The following is a 14,122-nucleotide window of genomic DNA, read 5'->3' as shown; positions in this document are numbered from 1 at the left end:
TATTTTCATCTCTTTTTATGGAGAAAATTATATAAGACTGCAGCCAAGTCTGCACACAACGTTTTAAAAGTTTCAAATGTTTTCAGATTCTTCCATTAAGAACCTCACTATAAGAAAAAAATATTCTTTTTTGCCGTTAAAATATTATAACCATTAAAAAGAAATCTGCTAAAAGAAAAGTAAAATCATAAGGGATTTTGTAAGAAACATTCACAACACGCCACACATCAGTTGAATCTTTTTAGTACATGAATCTTAAAAAAATGACACGAAATAAAAAATAAAATCTTCTCATCCCATGAGACATTCTCCCTGAATTCTCCTGAGGAGCAGACATTTGTGGCAGCCGCGGTGTCAACAAGGGCAGATGGAGCAAATTCTCTACTTTGTCTTCCTGAGAAAGAAAAAAGGGTCTAATTTGTTCAATGACAATCAAACACAGACTCTTCAGTTCCCTTCAAGTGTTGAAGCTTGTTCCAATCTGCTCTGATTTAAGTTGGCACAGGCAGTTACAGCTTGATTCGACACACAAGTGATTGGTTTAATCAGCAAACATCAAACCAAAAACGATGATGAAGGCTCAGCTTTAAAAGCTAATCCAGAGAAATATCGCATCATTGGAAGTCTCTCCGAGTCCCTTTTACGTCACGTAAACGTTTAGTTTGTGGCACTTCTTTAGTTAACCAGTTACTGTGTACCTATTTTTATCACGACTGCAAACATTCAGCATGTGAACACTGATAAAAAATCTAAAAATTAAAATAAAACTCAAAAGTTTCTGATTAAAAAAATTTGGATGAACAAGAAATGTGAAATCTGTCACTTTCCTGTTAGCGTGCAATTTTTACTCCCTTTGATGGATGAGTGAGAAAAGCAAACAACCTAATTCTGAAAATCCTCAAGCAGCACATGAAGTCAAACCAGATGACTTTTTAACTTCTACAGTTTTGGGATGGGCGTGGCTGCAACGGCGATGCTCTCGATGGAGCACTCGTCACTTCCTCTGCGGATACGGAAGAAGCCGTTCTCTCCCCAGCTGGTTCCCCAGCTGTTCTTGACGATCCAGTATTTCTCCCCAGTCTTGTGGCAGCGACCGTAGCCCACCAACAGCACAGCATGGTTGGTCAGCTCGAAGGGATTGAAGGGGTCAGCCAGGCCTGTGTGGTGGTAGATGCCCCCGGCATAGTGCATGAAGTCAGGGTAGACCTGTGGACACACGTGAAGGCTTTAAAGTCCCACTCCGATCAACTTTGATCAATTGTTAAAGCTTACTCAGTGGTCTTTGAATTATGATTATACTAGGCTTGCACAATAAATCGCATATTTACGCTCATATACGCATATCGCAAAACACAGCGAAAATTGCGATAAATGGTCACCTTAATTGTGCTAAAACAATCTTATGGCAACTTAAAGTATTTAATGAATCAAATAAATCTGTTTATGCATTTGACCAATCGGATGCACCCCTTCATGATGTTGACCAATCAGATGGAGCACATTTATGTTAGATGCTTGCTTCCTTTGTAGACGAGGGTCAATTGGAGTATAATTTAAGTTATGTTGACTCTTATTTAAATAAAATTCTTGCATTGAAATAGAAATTATTATTTTTGGTTGTTTTGCTATTTGTTTATGTATCGCAAGTTATACCGTCATCACAATGTTGATCTACAATATCACAAATCACGAGTTTTCCTCATTTCGTGCAGCCCTAGATTGAGTACTCGACTCTGATTGGCTGCATGATTAAAAAGTGATAATCGACAGTAATAATGCACACCTAAAAAAGAAGTTCTCTTCACGCATTTTAAATGTTCTATATCATTGTGCTGGTCTAAACGCCAGTTGGTAACCAAAGCAGCAGAAACATCAGAATGGAGCTGAGCAGGGAGCTTGTGGGTCGACAACTGTAGCACCCACTCCTAGGAGCTTTTTGTAAATGACTGCCCCTGATTCACAAAGATTTGGGTAAAGAATAACTAAGAAATATAATTTTTAAGCTTAATTTTCTTTATCCATGTCCTCCATCATGAGAAAAATGCCAACATGTAAAAACACCAAAAACACTAATTTCACTGAAGTTGGTTCTTTTAATGGCACTTTGCTATGTGAAGCTGAAAATAAAAACAACTAATGGAGTTGTGAGAATGATAAACAAACCTCAAAGGCGACTGCCATGGGCCCATGGTGGACCAGCTCCTTCATCATGGCCATCTCACTGCAGCCGCCATAAAACCCACCCACGTACTTGTACTCGGCTGTGTACGCGCGCCCACAGTTTTGAGGAACACCGCACGGAGAATCTTTGGCAATATATGGAAAGCACGACTCCTCCACAATCCCAAAATCCTGAGAATACTTCCCTATCAGGTATGGGAACCCTCCATCACAACCTGGGAAATACAAAACAAGAAAAAATATTTTTATAGGCTGTCCTGACTTTCTTTTTCAGGTAAACGATTGAAAATTTGAGACAGAACTGCTTCATGAAAACACATCGTAATAATGAAGTATAAGACAAACAACATTGCAGACTGTTGTTAACGACAACAAAAGATTCAGACTTTAGGGATGAAAATGATCTGAAATCGAGAGTTTACCTTGAGAGTATTCAGAGCAGGACACCACTTGCTGAGGACTGAAAACAGGAGTCTGGCTGTTGTTTGTCAGGACTCGAACACGCGCCTCCAGCATTCCCATGGTGGCAAAGGAGTAGCAGCTGCCGCATGCCGCTGAAACAGAAAATCAGTCGTTTGCTGTGAGAAACAAAAACAAGAGCGCAGAAACAAAAAGAAAGAAAAAGCACAGGTCATGAAGTTATAAATCAGATAGAATTCTTAAAAACACTGCACCTAAAGAAAAGACTTTTTACAGTCTGTGAAAAGAAGATTATAGACATCTGTGCTTTGGCCCAAAGAACTCTCTGGTAAGATGTTAAAACTACAAAATAATGCAACAAAGAACAGATTCTTGAAATTTTACAGTAACATTTGCTACTCATCTGGGGAAATGGGAGGCCCTACAGGACTGCAGTGGGTTAAAAAGAAAATTTTGTCTAACTTTAGAAATTTAAATTCATGCGAAGATTAAAAAAAAAAAAAAAAATTAGCTAAAGATGCAAGATGAACCAATCCCAATTTATTCATCCATCCATCTTCAGAACCCGCTGAATCCCTTTTGGGGTCATGGGGTTGGGGAGCCAACCGAAACAGGTCGCTTTTCTGATGCACAGGTCTGATGCAGGGCCCCACACACACACATTTACACCTTGGTACAATTTAGGGATCTATAAAGCATGTTTTTGGACTGTGGGAGAAACCCCACACATGAACGAGAAGAGCATGCAAGCACCACACAAAAAGATCCCAGCCGGGTTTTAAACCAGGGCCTTCTCCCTAAGGGGTGAAAGCTCTAACCACAACGCCATCGTGCAGCCCCCAATCCCAATCTTCATCAGATTTTTCACTGACAGGTAAAAGTCAGTCCACCATTTTTTTTCTGTGATGGACTGGTGATCTGTCCAGGGTCTACCCCGCCACCACTCAAAAGTGGCTGGGACAGGCTCCAGCAACTCCACGACCTCAAAAGGGATTAAGCTGGTTTGGAAAATGGATGGATGGATGGAGTTTAACCAGGGACTTAAATCAAAGTGTCAGTAAAGAGTATGTCAGTAAAGCTATGGCGCACTTTCAATAAGGAAGATCTACTTCATTTCCAGGTAAGCTGGGCTGCTGATTACTTCACTCAACATGTCACTCATCATTTAAGTCTTCACTCTGAACCAATAGCTTAAGTGCCCACTTCCTTCCCAGCCAATCACAATTAAATTTTGGCCTCTAAATTCATGGATTTTTGTTTATCAGCATTCCCGGCCCTCCCTGTTCTCCACGTTGTTAGGGACTGGCCTCAACCACCATCATCGTCGACGCTCTGGGGGTCGTTCACCTATGGTCCTAGCATCCCAGGCATCCAAGACATCAGTGGACGCTGAGCCTAACCACCAAAGACTATGGACTTATTTCACACATGGTTTCCTTTTCACTAATGCATCTTTCAAATCACATTCACCAAGGTCACTCCTTATTTAAATGAAACTTTGTCTATCTTTTAAACGTCATAATACAGTGGGGATGGCTTTAGTTCCCTGGGTTGATGAAACTTCTGCCATTCTGTTGGTTGAGGGCTCAAAGCCCATGATTGACAGTCATTGTGCCTTTGGGCACTTAACGCCCAAAATACTTTGCAGTTTATAAAAACCTTAGATTGTCGCCTTAAATAGAAGGCTCCATTAAAGGATGGAAGGATTAAAAGACTGAAAGTTAAAATCTATTTCTTGATTTTTTAGCTTTTTGACACCTGAAGCTGGTTTTAAAAAAATCCTGGGAAAAAAAATGGATGATGCTAGCTAAATATTGAAAGAGTTATATGAAAAAAAGTTATAGCAATGCTTGTTATTAAACACATAAAGAACAAAGTTTAGACTACTATACATATTCAAAATGATTAAAAATGTCTGATCACTGTAATGTGGTTCTGCTTTAGCATTATGGGTCCTAATTATTTTCCATTTCTGAATCTTTTTGAAATAAAATGGGGGCTCTGGTTCAGCTCAACTGTATAAAAATGAGCATTATCTTTTGTGGGACCAACAACACGGTTTTACCGTTTCTTCAGACTCACCAACCTTTGTAAACAGCAAAACAACCTGAAAAATCGGCTTGATTCATAACACTGAAGCAACAAAAAAGGTTCCAAATCCCTGCAAAGTGGCTTAGAGAGCTTCTATAGAAAGTCTAATGCTCTCTCCAGATCCTTCAACCATCCAGCAGCCCTGCCAGACACTCCAAATACATTATCTCCCTTTCTGCACATGCCAGGCTGTTCACAAACACACAGGTGACCAATCATGCCAAGTAGGAAAGAGTGCTTCTCGGTGTCAAGCCTTTGAGTTTCTTAAATGCCAAGCAGCAGTTCTGCTCTGATCTTACAACACCTCAACAAAGAGCTGGCATCTTTGGTAACTAAAGGAGGCTCAGGTTTTACACAGCTCCATAAAACGGCGTCCACAGTTGGTACAAAAACGTCATTTAGGATCACCTTGGTTTCTCACAGGACTAACAAAGTTCACACCACCAACGTTTCTCCAGTCCCAGCTCTCAGGCAGAGCTGCAGCCACCTTGGCCAAGTCGGCAGTCACAGGTGCAGGGCGGACACGCCTGCAAAAAAGAAAAAAAGAAAAAGCATCCTATAAAAACCAGGCAGTGTCCTTCATCGACACTCACCTGGAGCCATCATAACCTTCAGCTTCAGGGTTTTTGAAGCATGAAGAGCTCTAAATTTGAGATTTCTAAAATCTATAGAAATACAAATTGTTAGCGAAATATCAAAAACACATTTTTAGATTCTAGAGATACAATGATCCACTTTCCCATGATTCAGTTCAAGTTTAAGGTCACAATTATGTTTCAGTTCGAGATGATTTGTGTAATACAAATCTGATTTTTTTTATTTGCCAAAAATTCTTACCCCTTTGGCAAAATTTCTTTAATTAGGCAAACAGAAATTTGCCAATAGGGTCATGAAAAGTGTCTTACCAAGAATTCTAATTTTAAGAAAAACATTCTAGTCACTAAAAAAATGTTTTCTCAAACTGAAATTGTTGTGCTATTCTGAAACTGCCTTGATAAGATTTTTTTTTTTAGCGAGAAAGAAAACAAGACCATTCATGTTCTTCCAAGTCTTTTTACGTTCTTAAGATTCCGTTTTCTTGGCTTAAGCTAAGCCTAGTGTGATGTAATAGGACAATAAATAAAATTATTCTAAAATTTAAAATAATTGTTTGACACTTTCAATGTTGACATACTGGTATGCAGTAAGGATGCAACCATTCCCTTTTCCCCACTCTATTCAGATTTTTCAGGTTTAAACTGAGAATTGTGGCAACCCTATTAGTTTTAAATAAAAATGTGTGGTGAGAGTTAAAAAAATAAATAAAATGAAACATAATATGAAGTAGAATATCCAGGGAAAATGTTTTGCTTTCATATGACAGGGCTGGTTGCACATCTGCTTTAGGTTGCAGAAACAACAGCTTTGTCTTTAGTATGGTTATATTACTCACACAGGGACTCGAGAGGCGGGCCCCCCCGCTCTGTAGTGCAGCTCCTGTAAAGTGTACATCTCGTGCTCGGGGTGGGGCGCAGCCCTCCAGGACTTTTGCACAGAGTTGATTAAATGGATAAAGTCCTGGTTGTGTTTGTACGGCTTCTGGAGCAACCTGGTGGAGGACAAACAATGCAACCGGTGAGGCTCTTTAATGCAAAAAGGCACCCCAAAAAAAGCTGAAAAAACAGATTGATTAGGTCACACAAACCTTTTTTTTTGCCATAGATGGAGTAAAACTGCAACAGCAGTTCTTATCAACCTTCTTCCCCACTACTTTACCTTCTAATAAGCTTGTCTCATAAGAGATACACACAGGAATATGTAGCTTGTGTACACCATTGCATCACCTTCCCTGTCCTTTTCAATCAAAAGGAAACTTGCTGGTGGGATAAAAGTTGCTTCGAGTCCAAATTATCCAGTGGTGTTGAATGATTTTGGTGACTTACATATTTAACAGACATAAATATAAAGATTTCGTTTCTTCTTGTGGACCTTTCTTGACCTTTCTGAATCAAAGCGGTTCCAGTTCCAAACTTGGAACCAGTTTTCTTCGTTTTAACCACAAAAAGCGCCTGATCTGGACCATGAAAACAGCAGCCGCCTTGCTGGTCCAGATCAAAGAAAAACTTCCATCAGGGGGCTGGGACCGAGGATTGAAGGGGCAGCACAAACTGTAATTAGCATCATGTTTTCAGAAAAATGGTGCTGGTGTAACCTCTACGCTGCAGAGGAACTCCTTGTGCAGCTCTTTCAACGATTGACTTTTTAACATTTAAACTTTCCTGTATTTCTGTGTCTACATTTACATGTTCGGCTGAGCGGTTCTAAGGTCAACAGGTCACTTGTCTTTTCAGTCTGTCATGAAATAATGTGCAAACACAGAAGGTGGCTTATGATGAGTAAAGAAAAGGAAAGGGCCTGTTGTGAAAGATTCATTTCAGGTTTAAACTTTATCGCATTAAATGGAGAAAAATGACCCAAAAAAAACACAGATTTCCAAAAGCTAAAGAAAAAGCAACCAAAAAAAACATTTTAAAATAATTTCAGACTTTGTTTTGTTTTTGTTGTTTACTTTAAGAATTTTCCCCTCAGCTTGTGTGTGATTTCTGTGCCCAGTGAGGAGTCTCTCTTCTCCTGTTTGGGACTTTTTCTCTCAGTCCATCAGCAAAATGCTTCCAGTTCGGGGAAATTCTCAAGTTGTCAGGCGTGCACTCTTCTTTTGATGCCTTTTAAATGAGGTTTCGCTCCAGGGACAGACGGAGCTGTGGCAAAATGTTCAGATTCTGCCTTTTGAGTCAGTCCGTTGTGTTTTTTGAGGTCTGTTTCAGATCCTTATCCAAAAGCAAAAGGCCAAAGCTTGCCGAAGCCTCCACTACAGAGACATCCAAATTTGATTAAAGGGTTTCACAGTCATGTGATGTTTTACAACAAAACCTATGGGAAAAAATGGGAAAAACAAAGAAATATCTTCAATTTACGATGCTTCTGAGTGTTTTAAAAGCTCTTCCAATAACGGCCACTATTCTGTGGACAGATAAGCTTGAAAGCTGAGGCAGCGTGAAGGCTGTGCTAAGCCACAGCTTCTGGTAAAAAGAGCCTGGAGTTGAGTCATTATGTTTGATTGAACTGTGGAATCACAGCAGGACAGACAGGGAGCTGCAGTGTTTAGACACATCTCATTTCTGATGTTGTTTCAGAGTTTTCATGCAAAACCTAAGTCATGATTTTGGATTTTGGAAAGAAAAATGGAACCTAAACTTTTGAAAACCCCTCAGATAACAGCTTTTGTGCAAAAACACATGGTAGTACAGTTCAGTTGTCACAATGTAAAAATTAAGCTCTGTGTATTTTTCTTCAACCTAAAGAAATTTAGTATAAACTATGAGTTAAACTAATAAACTATTTACAAAAATAAATCAGATTCAGATTTTAAAAATTAAAACTTCTTGAATGCACACCTTTTAATCATTCACGATTTTTCAAACAACAAAACAAATTTTACGATCTCTGAATCTAAGAAGAAATTGATTTCCTCTCACTGAACACCAGGGGGCATTGTTTATAATTCAGATCAGGGGTGGGCAGACTACAGCTGGCAGGCTGGATCCGGCCCGCCTCCCTGTTTGGTCCGGCCAACTGAGCAATATCAGAGACCCTTATTTTTTTTTAAATCTGGCCACACGATCAAGACCCGCATAGAACATGACATTTTATTCCACCCTTCTGCAGTCTGTGCTCCAACCTGAAACCCTGGAAAATCCCTGTCAAATAGAACAAAAGACAGTCTTCCCTTTCTACGTTGCAGTTCATTTTTCCCGGTTTAGCTCATTCTTTTAGAGCAATTATGCTGCTTTTTTTAAACAGCGCACCCTCTTCTGTGTCCTGATTGGCTGGAGACCTTGTCAATTAATCTACGCCGTGCCTTGTCGCTTGTTCAGAAACGCGGAGCTCTTCAAATCCACAGAAATCTGTGAACGATCAGATCTTTGTTTTCATTCTAAGATCCTGGACCTAATTTCTATAAAGGGTTGAGAATTTAAACAAGAGAGAAAGGATGAAAATGTTCATGTCTGTGTGAGAAAAGTGAAGAAAGTGTGCAGTGAGGAGTTTTGCTGCCATAAACGTAATCAGACTCCGTGGATTTCACCGATCACGTGTTATTTTTAGAACATAACTCCTGCAATAAACGAGGGAACTCTATACTGGTGAAAAGGTAATGCAGATATATGCATAGCTGCAGCGGAAGACATAGAAATTTGCTTTTTTCATTATTACTGGATAAGAAACAAACGTGCAAGACACAGCTGCTCAGTTTTAGTGCAAACTGTGAGACGTTTGAGGGGCTACAGCCCTCCAATCCTCAGCGGGACGAAGACGGGAGAGGATCAACTATTTATTGGTTTTCTTTTTAATGTATCAGTATATTTTTAACTGACTTTTGGTCTTTGAAAATCACAAAGAGAGTTATTTGCTCATTTTTTATTTCATAAATAGTGTTATTTATTTTATTAAAAGGATCATGAATTAATTAAACTTTATCATAGAGCTTTACAATAAAAGAAAGACAAAAGAAGTTTAAAGTTTTAAAGAAAAAGAGTTGTTGTAGCCCTCACAGGAAAACGTTTGGGGACTCCGCTCTAGCATCCATGTGGTGTTGGAAGATTTGTTGTTTTTCATTCTTACAGTCATTCAAACATCACATGAACGCAGCATTTCTCCAACTTTTACACGAGGTACATCAACCCATTGGTGCACTTGGCTCTAAAATGAGAACAAAAGGTTTAACCTAAAAACTCTAAAATGTTCTGTTTTAAAATATAAATTTTCAATCCAAATTCCATGTTATTTCTTTCTCACTCCACGAATTTGCTGCTGGTCCGGCCCTTCTATCCAATTTTCGAACCCGTATGTGGCCCACGAGTCAAAATAGTTGCCCACCCCTGATTTAGATAATAGAGTTTTAAATTGAAAACAGCACACCCTCTCTGACCAATCAGGGTCTTTGATGTCATGAAAGATCCAAAATGGGAGCCATTGTCAACAAATGTCTTTGAAATGATGTCGGTCTTCCATTTTAGTTAAGACCTTTCTAAAATACAGTTTTTCAACTACAGTTAATGTCCTTTTATCATTCTTTTCAGCCTTTCCAGTGAGTGTACAAGTGTCTTTTAAATATATTAGGCTAGGCCTTCAAACAAAACAAAACTTGTGTTGCTCTCAATCACTTTAAAGTACTTCAACACTTCCAACATTTTCAAAAAGGTGAAAGATCTGTGTGAGATGTTTTATTTTTAAGGAATGTTGATCCTTTAATGACATTTTTTGGGATCTTTTTACAAACAGTTTTACCGTTAAAAAAAAAATACTATGTTCCTAAGTTTCAAACAAACTTGAAACCACATGCATCCTGTAAGATGATCTGAGTAAAGTCAACTCGACAGCTGTGTGTCGATAATATACACCTTTGAATTCATCTTTGAATTGGTTTCATGGCTGAGGTGTAGTAAGTGACTCAAAACACTAAAGGAGCATCTGCTGATGTCCTCACGTTTTAGTTCTGAGTGTTCATTTTATGTTGTTTTATACCTGATGTTCGGGACGGGCTTGTAGTCTGTCCGGAGCGGCACTGACTTCACCTTCTTCCCAACAAAACAGCCCCAGTTGTTGCCCAGGACGTCATGCACCCACCCAGGCAGGGTCTGGTCACAGTAGCTGGTCACTTCAGAGCCTTTCTGGGAGTACTGAAGGCGTGAGGACACAAACCGATGAAAGCTTTTATCAACTATGTTATCCTTATCTTAAACATTTAGCTGGACTAAGATAGTTCCAGGTAAAAAAAAAAAAACTAGTGGCAAAAGAGGAATTTTCTGAGACATCAAAGGATATGTCTTTAAAGATCAATCAATCAAACATTATTCATAAAGCACTTTTTATATAAAAGTATAACAAAGTGTTTTACATTAAAACAAAACAAAATAAATGATATAAAAACAAGCATGAAAATTAAAGTAACCAAGCACAAAATTTAAAAATAGGGCCCCCCTCCCCGTACCAACACACAAACCCCCCAACTTCTTTCACAACTCCCACCCTCCTCCTCTCACCCCCCAAATGAGGAAATGATAGCAGACATGCATAAACCATAAAGCAGACTGTAAAATGAATGTCTGTGACACTTCCTACTACACAGTGTCATGTGAGCGATGGAGTAAAAAACACATGACCCCCAGATGAACAAAGGCCTCGCAGCTTCAGAGCGGTGGCTTGATTCACAGATAAAAGACAGGAAACTGACAAATTGTGACACGTTCCTTCCACTTTGGGTTTAAGAAAAAGATCTCCCTCCTCTCTGACTAAGTCGAAGATGTAGATTTGCCAACAAAGGAGTGGATTTTTACCTTGAAGAAGCCAAACCACTTGTAGCCTCCGATGACCACCTCAAAACCCTGGTTGTAGATGAGGGTGAAGAAGCCGGTGTTCCCCAGCTCGTCTGTGGCTACAGACAGTTTCTCCAGGGTCACAGTCACCGAGCGCTCACCTGTAGCTGAGGCAACATGTCCAAAAACAACCAACACCTTATTACACTTTTGTCTCATTTTAAGGAAGATTTTACAATTTACTAGATGAATTCATTGGCAAGATATTGTATATTTCTGAGAGGCCCTTATCATTGGACTGTATTTTGAACAGCTCTTTCCTACTTTTGTCATTTGATTACCTTCAGCAGAGCAGTTGATGGTCTGGTCGTGTCCCCCCTTGGAGACCTGGAACACCCAGGTCCCCAGCAGGTCCTCATAGGTGCAGTTGGCTGGTGTGTCACCCCAGGCCCCCACAATCAAAAAAAGGAACACACATACTCCACCGAGCTTCATCTTTTTTACCAAAGTTAATGTGTGTCCGTCAAACAACCCAAAACTCTGGAAAAGTCCCTCTAACTGAAAGCTTCAGCTTCTCCTTCACTGCAGCTCGTTTCCTGGCAGCTTTTAAAACTGACAGCACTCTGTTGAACTTATCTCAGCAAGATAAGTTACTCAATGCCCCCTGAAGACTGAGCATGCGCAAGATTTGAAGCCTGAATAATAAATTAGCAAACAGGAATAGTAGACGCCCGAACGTGTATTGTAATGGTAACATACAAATATAAGTTTACAGTGAAATGAATTGAAACTTTAACCTTGCAGCGAGTTGTTCATCCAGCCTTGTCATAAAACTTAAACGAACCGGGAAAAGAGCGGCGCTAACAATCTTAACCATCAGTGTTCTTTGTTGATCCGTATTTACTTTCGTTTTACTTGTCATGTGACCCATCACCATGTGAGCATGCGCAGGGGGAGTTCCTCTTGTACAAGGTGTTTACTCTCAGGACTGTTACAAAATAATTCAATCAAAGATTACACCGGAATCATCATGAAAATAGAATTTGTTTCTTTTTTAAGTTAATGTATTTTATTTCAAACGTATTAAATAGTTAAAATTAAAATAAATCCCAAAAGTCAAACATCTTTCTAAAGTTATTAAAATGCTTGAAAGCAACTTCGAGACCTTAAGTCTGCCCTATGTGTAGTTAATAATAATAAAAATATTCAGAAATATACATATTAAATTAAGCATACAATTAGAACATCAACATTAAAATAAAATGGCTCATTTTGTTATTGAACCACCTTCACTATGCGTCACCTTCATTGACTGAATTGAAGTGAGTGAGTGTGACGTCATCCATGGAAAATGACTTACTTTCGGCTCCATGAATGAAGTCACTTGATCGCCCTATGTTTGTGATACACGTGCCGCCATGTTGGAGCCACACATTGTCAGCAAGCAGTGATTGATCTGAGGAGTCCGTCTAAGTCTGTCTTTCCATGGCAGCCACTTTTGCCAATCAGGAGTGAGCTTGTTGGAAATCCACACCTCTACCACTGAAAGCAGGTTCAGGAGAATCTGTTAATCAAACATTTCAAAACTTGGACCTGAGACCACCTACTTTTATTGAGGTATCTGATTGGCCAATTTATAACCTGAATAACTTGCACTCAAGAAAAAAATACGATAAAAAAAGGTAGGGGGATTAGCAAGAAACTTGAAAAAAAAGGTAGCAAAGAAAAAATGATTGCTTTGACAAATGGAATGACTGAGTAATAGCTGTTTGTTTCTCTACAGAAATCTATGGGATTTTGGCTTCTTGGAACCAGCAGGTACTTCCTGTTTGAAACGTAGGGAAGGAAGGGCAACCCCTAAGCACCCCACCCCTGGGTATGTGATAACTGGACTTTCCAGTTCTCATATGCAGTCATACACAGTGCTTGCAAATTATTATTGGACCATCCTCAAGCAAAGTATCTACAAGGATTGGAGGCAGTTCACATCCAAACAGTTGCCCTGGGAACTATTCTGATATCCTGCAAAAGAATTCAAGCAGAAAGTCTCCACAAACTCAAGTTCAGTGGATGCAAGGATTATGAAGGCGGGCTATGTTCAAATGTAACTTGACTGAATAAGATGTTTTTGATTGGAATAGCTTTTTGATTCAGTAAATATGACCTCTTAATGCAGCAAATGATAATTTTCAGTTCTTTAGAATGTAAGGTACAGCACTTTTAGATACCAGTCCCCAATTTCGAGGTTTTGGTATGGTCACCTTTTTTTAATATTTCAAGTTTTTTAGCCAGCAGTAGTTTTAGTCTTCTTTTAAGTTTATGATACTTGGTTAATTTATCATTTTTATACTTTTACGTCATTGTTTTTATACTTTTTGTCATTGTTGTTATACTTGTATGAATGTTTTTTTTTTTTATCTTGACTTTTGTTTGTTTTGTGTTTATTGTGGTGAATAGACCTTGAGTCTGTAATAAAGCTTCTTCTTCTTCTTTAGAATCGATCAAATGTTGTGGCATTGTGTGTAATAATGTACAACAGTGCATTTGAAGGTTTTTATATTTGAGAAAAAAAAATACTGTTCTCTTCAGGAGGTTTCGTCCAATAAAATTTAGTATATACTCTAACGGTTAGTGACTTGAAAATGATGCTGACGTTCATTAGCATTGAGTGTTTAGAAAAAAATCATAGAAATATAGTATTTTCATTATAATTTGAAACGTGCTGGACAGCCACCTGATAATCAGTATGTTGGGCAATAATTCCATAAATTCCTCAGTATGAGTGTTGTATTATAAATATTGACTAATTTCTGTGAATGCAGCAGATTTGTGTTTAGTCCTGACTTGGGTGTTCAGTGGAAAAATGCAGAAACAAAATCTAGAAAATGTTGAGTCATCTTGGGTGATTCAAAACTCTGACCTATAGTGCCCTTTCAGATGTGAATAAAAGAGGAAATGAACTGAAAAAGGAACAGTCATGTGTGAACAATGCAACTTTATTTTGAAGGTCGTCCTCTCAACTAAATACAGTTACTTTTAATTTGTATTTGAAACATCTATTACTGGTTTACTGTATA

At 38.8% G+C, this 14,122-nt stretch overlaps 1 protein-coding gene across 1 annotated transcript; it reads right to left on the bottom strand.

Annotated features, from left to right (window-relative positions):
* Nucleotides 1–227: 227 nt before the first annotated feature.
* Nucleotides 228–12,584, bottom strand: ctsc (cathepsin C). The gene is made up of 8 exons (XM_004075747.5): nucleotides 11,387–12,584; nucleotides 11,067–11,212; nucleotides 10,255–10,409; nucleotides 6,125–6,280; nucleotides 5,101–5,219; nucleotides 2,604–2,735; nucleotides 2,164–2,396; nucleotides 228–1,206 (listed from the first exon to the last, which is right to left on the bottom strand). The coding sequence occupies exons 1-8, from the start codon at nucleotides 11,538–11,540 to the stop codon at nucleotides 940–942; spliced, it is 1,362 nt and encodes a 453-aa protein (XP_004075795.1). The 5' UTR covers nucleotides 11,541–12,584; the 3' UTR covers nucleotides 228–939.
* Between the last annotated feature and the right edge of the window lie 1,538 nt (nucleotides 12,585–14,122).

This window comes from Oryzias latipes, chromosome 13, assembly GCF_053564925.1.
Source record: "Oryzias latipes strain Hd-rR chromosome 13, Olatipes_Hd-rR_3.1".
Classification (NCBI taxonomy): domain Eukaryota; kingdom Metazoa; phylum Chordata; class Actinopteri; order Beloniformes; family Adrianichthyidae; genus Oryzias; species Oryzias latipes.
This window is presented reverse-complemented; position numbering and strand designations above follow the sequence as displayed.

Bases quoted from the DNA above. Each gene is read 5' to 3' on its own strand.
- ctsc (XM_004075747.5), bottom strand. From the start codon at position 11,540: ATGAAGCTCGGTGGAGTATGTGTGTTCCTTTTTTTGATTGTGGGGGCC. The intron at 5,220-6,124 runs GTGAGTAATATA...TCTTTTTTGCAG, and splicing joins CCCGCCTCTCGAGTCCCTGT to GCGTGTCCGCCCTGCACCTG. The intron at 2,397-2,603 runs GTAAACTCTCGA...TGTATTTCCCAG, and splicing joins CTGCTCTGAATACTCTCAAG to GTTGTGATGGAGGGTTCCCA.